The sequence below is a fragment of the Bidens hawaiensis genome, unplaced genomic scaffold (genome assembly GCF_021521415.1).
Source record: "Bidens hawaiensis isolate Kalapana, Puna unplaced genomic scaffold, B.hawaiensis_p1.1 tig00010461_1, whole genome shotgun sequence".
NCBI lineage: Eukaryota > Viridiplantae > Streptophyta > Magnoliopsida > Asterales > Asteraceae > Bidens > Bidens hawaiensis.
This window is the reverse complement of record NW_027491796.1, coordinates 194,120-205,217: the sequence shown is the minus strand read 5'-3', so window position 1 is coordinate 205,217 and position 11,098 is coordinate 194,120. Positions and strand designations below refer to the sequence as shown.

At 34.4% G+C, this 11,098-nt stretch overlaps 2 protein-coding genes across 2 annotated transcripts; one reads left to right on the top strand and one right to left on the bottom strand.

Annotated features, from left to right (window-relative positions):
- The first annotated feature begins 2,623 nt into the window (after nt 1–2,623).
- Nucleotides 2,624–5,499, top strand: LOC143535256 (tubulin beta-7 chain-like). Its single transcript, XM_077029556.1, has 3 exons — nt 2,624–3,021; nt 3,830–4,099; nt 4,541–5,499. The coding sequence occupies exons 1-3, from the start codon at nt 2,625–2,627 to the stop codon at nt 5,221–5,223; spliced, it is 1,350 nt and encodes a 449-aa protein (XP_076885671.1). The 5' UTR covers nt 2,624; the 3' UTR covers nt 5,224–5,499.
- A 604-nt stretch (nt 5,500–6,103) lies between these two features.
- LOC143535255 (uncharacterized) lies at nt 6,104–7,423 on the bottom strand. Its single transcript, XM_077029555.1, has 4 exons — nt 7,157–7,423; nt 6,906–6,968; nt 6,726–6,800; nt 6,104–6,632 (listed from the first exon to the last, which is right to left on the bottom strand). The coding sequence occupies exons 1-4, from the start codon at nt 7,421–7,423 to the stop codon at nt 6,264–6,266; spliced, it is 774 nt and encodes a 257-aa protein (XP_076885670.1). The 3' UTR covers nt 6,104–6,263.
- Nucleotides 7,424–11,098: the final 3,675 nt, after the last annotated feature.

Below are 11,098 nucleotides of genomic sequence, written 5' to 3'. Positions count from 1 at the left end.
TGTATCAAGACAAGTTATTGCTGTTCGAATATTATGATTTATAATATATTGATTTATGATGATTTATGTTATCTTGTGTCTACTCTGCGCGTGCGCGAATGAATGTATTTATTAAATATTGACACCCAATAGTGTCACGAGTAATGAAACAATATGTGGCGCCCCGATGTATAATCCGCCTTTGGTCGGGGTGTTACAGTGTGCATACTCAATATGTTTGTTAATACGCTTATCCTAAGAGATAAGCATATGCCTTATGTGAATAATGTGAATGTATGAATGATTGCTTGATGGTACGTGAACGATCTTCGGATATTGCACGTACTGTCAGGTTGTAACGCTATGTATAAGGTAAGTATGATACGTATGCTTATGTGTATGAACGTGATAAAGTTAATAAAAGAAGGAATGGATGGTTGTATGGTTGTATGGTTACGAAAAGGGTACCGAGCCCTAATAATACTCGAGGTATGATGTATTGTTGTATGGTAACGAAGAGGGAATCGAACCATACTAATATTCAAGAACTAGGGAACCGAACCCTACTAATATTCGAGAAAGGAGGGTACCGAGCCCTAATAATACTCGAGGAAGGAGGGTACCGAGCCCTAATAATACTCGAGGAATGTAGGGCGTAATACTCATTATAATATAAGATATGAAAGCAAGTTAGTACAAAAGAAAGTATGAAAGTATGATTGAAAGAATATAAGTTTATGTGTATTGTATAATGTATGATTAACTAGAACTCATTCAGCGTAGCTGACTTTTAGTATGCACGCAGGTGAGTAGGATGAGACAGCTCGCTTGAGGAGACACGTGGCATTGAATAAGAGGCTGGCATCAGAAGGCTCAAGACGTGATATGCTTTAATTACTTTGTTTTTGAAAGACAGGTTGTTTGTTTAAGACAAGTTTTGGATTGTTACGAAATGTTTTGTGAAAGTTTTTAATGTTCCGCGAATGTTTTAATTAACTCTGATATTTAGAACTGCGTTTATGAGTAAATCCAACACGAAAGTAGGGCTACCGGTAACGGGGCCTTACACAACTTTTACCGACCGACAAACCCCAATGGTCCACCTCAATTCTTATATTTTTTTTTTGTTTTAATTCTAATACATAACGCATGTAACCAAAATCGACCAAATTCGTGTTGACTTACCGCCTAAACACCTGCGATTAACAATGCTTGGGTCTTACCATCACTCAGGTTTTACCGACATGTCCCGACGCTGTAAATAAAAATCCTTGCATTATCAAAGTGCTAATTTCGTATGCTTCAAATTTGAATGTCATATCATTTCCTCAAACTTTTACCATGGCCACAACCCCAATTTCCTCATAATCGATAATAAGATGTTAGGCAATTTTTTTAATATACTCAACCCCTTTCTTATTTTCAGCTCTCATCACTTTGAGATCTTGCCCTAAATAGCTAATATTCTTTCAGAATTAACCATGTAAAATTTTAAATAACAATGTGACGGATATTGGTAAACCTAGTTTCATAACCGACTGTAAATTCATTCCCATATCTAGTCTCATACCATTACGCATCATAGGTTAATTACCCATCATGTATATAATATACTGCCAGGTTAACATGTTACACGAGCTAGTTTATTAAAAAGTTATCCGTAAAAATTTTAAACACATTTTTACCGTTTTAATTTTCATATAATTTATTATCCAATTACAAAAAACCTAATGAATTGGTATAATCTAGGGTTGTGTAACGGTTCAGAACCGAACCGGACCGAAATGGAACCATTAAATGTTATATATAAGAACCGGAACTGGATCGTATTTTAATGGTTCCGGTCCGGATTAGAACCGAGTTAAACGGTTCTTGCCGGAACCGGTTTTCAATGAAACATCTAAACATACATTATTAAAAGGTGCAAGAAATAAACTACAATCCGGAAAATAAAACATTAACATATTACATATTAATGGAGGGATTCAAAATATATTGGAATGACCCAAAATATTACAGAAAACAATTATATTTTAAAAAAGATCTGGGGCAGTGGAAGATGATTATCGTAAGAGATTGTATATAACTGGGAAAATGAGAACGTGGATGGTCGTTAGTACATGAAAGTTGAAAAAACTACTAAATATATAGAATTTTAAATATAATCTTCAAAGTTTAAACTTAACCCGATTCTAGCAGTTTAATAACTAGAACCGCCGGTTTTCACCTAAATTTAAGTACCAGAACTGGACCCAAAATACAATAATACGGTTCGGTTCCAGTTCTGGCGGTTCGGAACTGCGAATTGCTCATCCATAGTATAATCTAATTATCTATAACAAGGACAACAAAAATATATTTACTGATACGGTTCGGTAAACATGTATGTAAGTAGGGGTAAGCAATTCGCGGCTCCGAATGTTTTGGATTTACCCGTCGGGTTCAAGTTTGTTTTGCAATTAATAATACTCAAGGGACCAATTAACACTTGCCAAAACTTCCAAACCCCCAAAAGTAACCAACCATATTCAACTCCTTACCGCCATTTATACAATAACCGTTTCTTCAAACCCTCACAACAAATCCAATCACTTCACAATCTTCATTCATTTCATTCACAATCAATCATTCAATCAATCAAAACCATGAGAGAGATCTTACACATTCAAGGAGGCCAATGCGGCAACCAGATCGGCACCAAGTTCTGGGAAGTCATATGCAACGAGCATGGCATCGATCACACCGGGACCTACAGCGGCTCCACACCCGATCTCCAACTCGAACGGATCAATGTCTACTTCAATGAGGCTGCTGGAGGACGCTACGTTCCTCGCGCCGTGCTTATGGACCTCGAGCCTGGTACTATGGAGAGCATTAGGTCCGGTCCCAACGGGTTAATTTTTCGGCCGGATAATTTTGTGTTTGGACAGTCTGGTGCCGGGAATAACTGGGCCAAGGGGCATTATACGGAAGGTGCCGAGTTGATTGATTCGGTCCTGGATGTTGTGCGTAAGGAGGCGGATAATTGCGATTCGCTGCAAGGTATATAGTTTTCATTTTTGTGTATTTTTTGGATTACAAATTGAAATTGAAATTGAAGGAAGTAATATTATCATGTTTGATTATTATTATTATTATTATAGTTGACATAAAATTGATCAAAACAGATTCAAAAATTCAAAATCAACGGTTAATCTTTGCAAATAGTGTGTTTTGTGTGATGATTATTTATATTTTTGTGCATTTTTAGAAATTAGAAATGTCAAATTAGATTTAAATTATTATATAAGATCAAACAAATTAGATTTAAATTCAATGGTTAGATTCACAAATAGTCAAATAGTGTGTTTTGTGTAATGATGCATTACATTTTGGGTATTTTTTAAATTATTACAACTGGAGTTGAAAGAAATAAGATGTTGATATATGTTTATAGTGGATATAGAATCAATCATTTACAGTGTTTTGACCAATTTTTACTGATTTTGGTTAGTTTAAGTTTCAAAAAAAAAAAAATCAAAGATTTTGACTGATTTTGGTATGTCTAAATTTCAAAAATTTCAAAGATTTTGACCGATTTTGGTAATTTTAAATTTTCAAAAACTTGAATTCAACAATTTTGAAGATTTTGACTAAAATTTGTCTATTTTGAACAATCTGGACCGGCTTTGACCTTCTACCGATTTGTTGGTTCGATTAGGTGAAATCGAATCAGTAGCATGCCGATTAGCAATTAATCGGCGACTAATCGAAATACATCCTCACAAAATTAATATGCGGTTGTGTTAAGCATGTATGAAACAAGATCATTGAAAGTGTTTGACATTGCAGAGTATGATTCTGATTGCAGGTTTTCAGGTCTGTCATTCGCTTGGAGGTGGTACAGGTTCAGGCATGGGGACGCTCTTGATTTCAAAGATCAGGGAAGAATATCCTGACAGAATGATGCTTACATTCTCTGTTTTCCCTTCACCAAAAGTGTCTGATACTGTCGTTGAACCCTATAACGCGACACTCTCGGTCCACCAGTTGGTTGAAAATGCTGATGAGTGTATGGTTCTTGACAATGAAGCACTCTATGATATCTGTTTCAGAACTTTAAAGCTCAGCAATCCAAGCTGTAAGTACCATGAACCACTCTAGATTGTTGTTTTAACAAATCATGAAATTATTCATTTTGACCGAGAAAATTAACCGGATAGCGTTGACCTTTTGAAATTACCAATCAACCAGAGCGCAGTCGTTTTCGTTAAGATTAGAAGGAAAAAAAAGTCAAACGAATATTTTTGTAATTTTCAAAAAGTCAACTTTATATCATTGGTCAAAATAGATACATTCTTGATTTCCACTTGTTTAATTCTGCAAATGAGCTACTGTGATTTGCAGAAATTAATAGAAATTAGAAATAAAAAGTCATCATTTGACTATTTTTGTATCTTCAAAAAGTCAACTTTATTTCTTCAATATCCTAACTTAAAATGGATATTTTCATGATTTCTTTTGTGATATATGTGTGTGATCAAATATGGTTGATTGTATATTTGTATCATTTGGTTTACAGTTGGTGACTTGAACCACTTAATATCCGCAACAATGAGCGGTGTAACATGCTCGTTAAGGTTCCCAGGCCAACTCAACTCCGACCTCAGAAAGCTAGCAGTCAACCTAATCCCATTCCCACGCCTCCACTTCTTCATGGTCGGTTTCGCCCCTCTAACTTCCCGCGGGTCCCAAAAATACGCCTCACTGACCGTCCCCGAACTCACCCAACAAATGTGGGACGCCAAAAACATGATGTGTGCTGCAGACCCACGCCACGGGCGATACCTAACCGCCTCAGCCATGTTCAGAGGCAAAATGAGCACGAAAGAGGTCGACGAACAAATGATGAATGTGCAAAGCAAGAACTTGTCGTATTTTGTCGAGTGGATTCCTAATAATGTGAAATCGAGCGTTTGTGACATTCCTCCAACGGGTCTGTCGATGGCTTCCACGTTTGTTGGAAACTCGACTTCTATTCAGGAAATGTTTAAACGCGTGAGTGAGCAGTTTACCGCGATGTTTAAACGAAAGGCGTTTTTGCATTGGTACACGGGTGAAGGGATGGACGAAATGGAGTTTACCGAGGCGGAGAGTAATATGAATGATTTAGTGGCGGAGTATCAGCAGTATCAAGATGCTACTGTTGATGAGGAGTATAATGATGATGAGGCTGGTGAGGAAGAGGGGGAGTTTGCAGGGTAGAATGGTAAAAAAAATGGTAAATGGTGAAGTTTTATGTTTTGTTACTTTTGTATGATATGGTTTGTTTTGTTTTGTTTTGTACTTTGGTTGTTGTTTTGGATACATTGTGATGTTTGGATGGTGTGTTTCTGAATGAAGTATGGAGTGTTAATGTGTTTAGAATATTGTTGTTTTTTGTGTTGGATGGATGATGTGGCAAGTGTGATGAATAATGATTGCAAATATAGGACAAAATGGTATGTGGGTACACTAGCGTTTCTTTCTAATAATGGAATATTGAAGGCTATCCACGTGTGTCAGTTTTATAATATGCTGATTTAAATATTTCGTTATTTACATTTTACCATACCCATTTTGTAAAGCAACTATTTTACATTATGGTGTTGCGAATGGGAACCAATTAGCCTGAAACTTAATAATTTGATGAATTATCTTGGATGATAACTATGACAAATTTTGGCATGATAAAGTTCAAAAGTATATATTCATTGTTTTTATATGTTGATACCGTTAAACAAAGGCCCGGTGTGTCTTCATGAAATCTTGAATAATAATGCAATTTTAGTTATTAGAATCGTTTTAAAAAAATGAATTCAAATCGAACCGTGTTCAGAATCTATGGAATATACAAGCGTGCATGGGGTTGTCACACGATAGGTTCGGGTAGAGTTCGGTCTCACCGCAAGATTCTAACTAAAGAATTTTAGAATCAGATGAAGGGGGAGGCCGAAGTAAGATGAAATTATCACTTCAGAACAGGATAACCACTCCCATTTGACTATGTCACCTCAAAAACATAACATTAATTATGAATTTATGATATGTATCATAAGAAACTACTCAAGGATAAAATATAACATTTTTTAATCAACAAAACTCAAAAGAATTAGTGAAGAATAGCCAAAACTAGATTGTATTTCAAAAAGGTATTCTAAGTTTCCAACCAATTCACCATCGGGTCGATCACAACCCGACCCAAAAAATTCAAGTAGTTTAGACTTTAGACATCTTTCAACCAAATTACCAAACTACCCCTATCATCATCTTTTACAATTTCTTGATAGCTTCAAGGCCAACAAAGAACTCTTATTCTCCTTCATTCTTAACATCCTCCTCTTCCTTGCAGCAACAGCTGCATTCCTAACCCTTAAAACATTATCCATCACCAACCAATTACTTTGATCCAACGGCTCACAAGTCTCCAAATGAATATTGCCACGTGGATCAATCTGATTCAACAACCCAAATCTACCTCCACCATTACTGTTTGACTTTGCCACTCCCACCAACTGTTGTTGTGGTGTTTGAGGGGTAAACATGGTAATTTGTTCATGACAATGTTGTTGGCTTGTTTTCATAGGACTGTTCCATATATGAATATCTTCTTCCATGCTTCTTGGATAATTTAACTGCAGTTAATTCATAATATATTTAATTAAACAAATTTATTCAAAGTTCAAACACCATTCTAGAGTACAACATTACAACATTTAGTACATTACCTTTTGTCTTATTGCTTTGAGTTCCATATTTTCATAACTAAGTTCTTGATGAAGGTTTCTCATAGCTTTAACTTTCTGTTCAAAAAAATAATTTATTAATAATCATAATCAATTACAGAGTCAAATTATTTTTCAAGAAAAAATACTCAAAAATAATAATAATAATAATAATAATGAAACCTTCATCAAATCATATCTTTCTTGATACATTCTATTACACATCTCCATCAAATCATCTCTAGCCTGCAACATAATTCAAGAAAGTCAACAAAAAAGTCAAAATCAAGAAGATAACCATTAAACCATAGAAATCAAAAACAATTCAAATCTCAAAATTCAAACAATCCAACCAAAACCCAGATACAAAAACCCATTACAAACAAAACCCAGAAAGCAAATCTTCAAAAAGTCAACACAGTCAACGGCAGTACCTTTCTTTTAAACGCCTTCACCAACGGTGGTTTCCGGCGATCACCGCCGTCGAAACAAAGCGGAGTTGAAGGGCTTTTACCAGCTTCCGCCGCCGCCGCCGCCGTCGTATTCTCCGGTGGTACAGATCGTTTCTTAGTCCGGCCCCATGTAAAACTGTAACGATTAATCAACTCTTCTCTCTTGAATAATTTTGGAAGATCAAGTAATATCTGAGCCACTTCAACCTTATCTTCTGTTAAAAGCTTTCTTACAGTCTTGTTTTTCATTGTGTAGTATAATCAAACGAATTGATTGTAAACAAAAGAATGGAGAAATATAATAAGAGATTATTATTGTATAATGAGTTGCTTGGAGAAGAAGGGGATAGAAATAATAATAATAATGAGGGGAAAATATATATGTGTGTGTATATGTATATTTGAGAGAAGAGGGTGTGTGCCACGTGTATAATTTGGGAGATGAAGGGTATGTTTAGGGTTTATGTATGATGGGTTATATTTGGTCGGATGATTTATATCATGATTGATTTGAGTGTTATTGGATCTTATAAATGGAATATATTTTTAATGATTTTCTCCATTTATAACGATTATTATATTTTAGAGTTGGTTTTTGTTTGAGTCCTTGAGGTTTGTTCAGTTCGTTTAGTTGAGTACTGGTTCTTATTTTTCGTTTGATCATAGTCTCGGTTATTGAAATGTTATCGGTTTGAGTCGTTTAGGCTAATGTCGTTGGATCTTTCTGTTAAATTAATACAAGTATTTCAGTCTTTATATACGTAAAGGGCTATTTGTGTAACATTTTATAGTTGGTAGAGTTTTTATGTAATTTACTTAAATTAAGGAAAATTCTGAAAATAACCAAAGCAAGGAGAGAGATTCAATCCTATCACGATGAAGTTTCTGAAGGAGATGATGAGATTCAATGCCAAATGGGATCGAAGGTGATATGTGGCTTCAAAACTCATCGTCATGATGAAGTTAATCTCAAAACTCATAAGGGATGATAAAGTTGGTCTCAAAACTTCATCATCACGATGAATACGAGATCAATTTTGTCACGATGAATTTTGAAGCCACGTGTCCATTTCTCATTCGGCGTTGAATCTCATCATGACAATGTATTTTTTACGGATTTTTTTTGAAAATTGACAAAAGAAGAGGGGGGGGGGGGGATATATCTCCTAATTAAACTAATTACAAACAATGTTTTAAAAGATAACTAAATGTAAGTAAATCCTAACTGTTTTTTTTATCAAGCCCCAACCGCTTGATCACCTGCCCCCGTTCTTCGACCAAACTATATCACTTTAATATCTCACATTGAGTAGAGAGTAAAACAAAACTTTATTTATAAAGAGGTGGATGCCATTCCTATCAAGACGTGTTTTGCCCGGCGAGCAACTGGCCAAGTAAAAATAAAGGCGCAAAGTTTCTGGATGAGCAATCCAACTGAGGCAAAACGAACAATATGTTGGTGTGGTTGTCCCAGATTGTAAGAAGCGCCATTGGTGATCAAGAACTATGGTCACTATAGCCCCACAATTAACATTGTCACCGGTAATTCTAAAACTGATTTGTTCAGTCGATATGTGTCGGGAAGGTGGGGTCGGTTCATCTAATGAATCGATCTCATTAATTAATTAGTTATATTGCAATTAAAAATGATTATCTATTTTATTTATTAGATAGAGAAGTTTTATTTAATAAATAAATAGGAGTTTGTACATGTTGTTTCTTATTGTTTTATAGTCTTTGTATAACCTCAACGAATTCATGTTAGGGTTATCTAGAATTAATCAAGGTTTGGGTTATATTCTTGATTAATAAAATTGATGAATTGTTCTAAATATTTGGATGCTTAATTTAATTTGTGTTTGAATAATCAATTCCCATTTTACCTCCCATGAGGTTTAACCATTAAAAGGATGGTTATTATGTATATTACTACATCACCATAATTAACTGTAACAAAAATAACATGCCGTACAAGTATTTTAGTGTAGTATATATATTGGCGTGTACTAATAAGCATAATTGAGTAACACAGACGTTTCCATTAAATCATTATTTAAAACGTGACACATCCACTATTCCACTAACCGCAAAATTGAACTAGTTACATCGGTAATTAGAAACTAATAAATTTGTGACTCTCAATAGTATAAAATGGTTTTGGAAAAAGGATTTAGACACTATAACATAATAACACCTGGTTAATTAGTCTAGCTCTATATTATCTCGTGATAGCTCTATATTAGTCTAGCTCTATATTATCTCGTGATAGATTCAAAGTTTTGACCAATTGGGGGAATTAATAGAAAGAGATTTTTAGTTATAATATTAAATCATCAAAGATTGGTACATATCTGTAGAAACACCATATACAAGGTGTTCGGAGTTAAATCATAGTGTTTAAAGAACACCATATACAAAGTGTTCAGAGTCAAATATCATAGTGTTTAAAGATCTAATTATTGGCAAATGAGTTTTATCTCAACCGACATTGAAAAGATGATAAAGATTTGGCTTGAAGACTGCAAGATGTGAAATTTGAAACCGATCCCAATTAGGTTTTATTACAGTGAGCTTTCAGACAAGAGATGTTGAGTTTAGGTTACCCGACGTTATTTGTGATCGTGAGCGTATGGGGCCAACTTTTGCGATTGGATTACACTGGGTAACATCGCTTTATTCGTTGATTGTTCAAAAACAAAAGATCCAGTTAATGAACTTTGATAAAAATGACTTAAAAAACCGTTTTTTAAGACTTATTATGCGGATAGGCCGAAAATTATATTGAAAGGTTGAAAAATGAGCATCAAGGATGTTAAGAATGTGTAATCGAAATCACTGTGAATTGCTTTTTTAAAAGGTATTTTGATTATTTTATCTACTCTATCATAAGTTACCTTACACACAACATTTTGCAAAATTGAAACCATAAACCATATACATGCAAATTTTAGTACTTAAACCTTAAAATACAACTTGGATCAAATCACATAAACCATTTATACAGTGAAAACCCTTTAGAATTTTGGCATAAAAATCATATGATATATCATGAAAGTAAAAGCCTCACTAGATAATATTTTAAAAAATACTTTCAACCAATTCATCTACAACACTACCCTAAATCAAAGGATAGCCAAAAATAAAATTCATGTAGTTTAGACATATTTATATAAGAAATTACCAAACAACCCTTATCATCATCTACAATTTCTTGATAGTTTCATGGCCAACAAAGAACTCTTATTCTCCTTCATCTTTAACATCCTCCTCTTCCTTGCTGCTGCTGCTGCTGCCACCCTAACCCTCAAATCATCATCCATCACCAAACATTCACTTTGATCCAACGGTTGAGATAAACCCATGAAATCATAAACCCCTTCATGAATCTTGACACGTGGCTTATCATGATTGGACAACCCAAAACCTGACACTCCCACCAATTTATCATTGTCAGGTTCTACCAACTGTGGAAGACAATGATGTTGTGGTGTTGGAGGGGTAAACATGGTAATTTGTTGGTGACAACGTTGTTGTTGTTCATGATCAACTGTTTTCATAGGATTGTCCCACATGTGAAAATCTTCCATGTTTCTTGGATAACTTGTCTTTTGTACTTCTTTTGCTTTGAGTTTCATATTTTCAAAACTATGGTGCTTATGTTTGGTTTCCATTGCTTGATGCATTCTATTGTGTACTTCCATCAAATCATCTTTTGCCTGTAAAATAAATTACAATTAACAAACATTAAAACATCACATTAACAACAAAATAATCAAGAAATTCATAAAAAAAAAATAATGTCAAAATTAATACTAATAATAATAATAATAATAATAATATACTTTCATTATATCATCTTTTGCCTGTAAACTAAATTAGTACTAATAAATATCAAAACATCAAAATAACAACAAAATAATCAAG

Bases quoted from the DNA above. Each gene is read 5' to 3' on its own strand.
- LOC143535256 (XM_077029556.1), top strand. From the start codon at position 2,625: ATGAGAGAGATCTTACACATTCAAGGAGGCCAATGCGGCAACCAGATC. The intron at 3,022-3,829 runs GTATATAGTTTT...TTCTGATTGCAG, and splicing joins TAATTGCGATTCGCTGCAAG to GTTTTCAGGTCTGTCATTCG. The intron at 4,100-4,540 runs GTAAGTACCATG...TTTGGTTTACAG, and splicing joins AAAGCTCAGCAATCCAAGCT to TTGGTGACTTGAACCACTTA.
- LOC143535255 (XM_077029555.1), bottom strand. From the start codon at position 7,423: ATGAAAAACAAGACTGTAAGAAAGCTTTTAACAGAAGATAAGGTTGAA. The intron at 6,801-6,905 runs GTTTCATTATTA...TTTTTTGAACAG, and splicing joins AAAGATATGATTTGATGAAG to AAAGTTAAAGCTATGAGAAA. The intron at 6,633-6,725 runs GTAATGTACTAA...AATTAACTGCAG, and splicing joins TCAAAGCAATAAGACAAAAG to TTAAATTATCCAAGAAGCAT.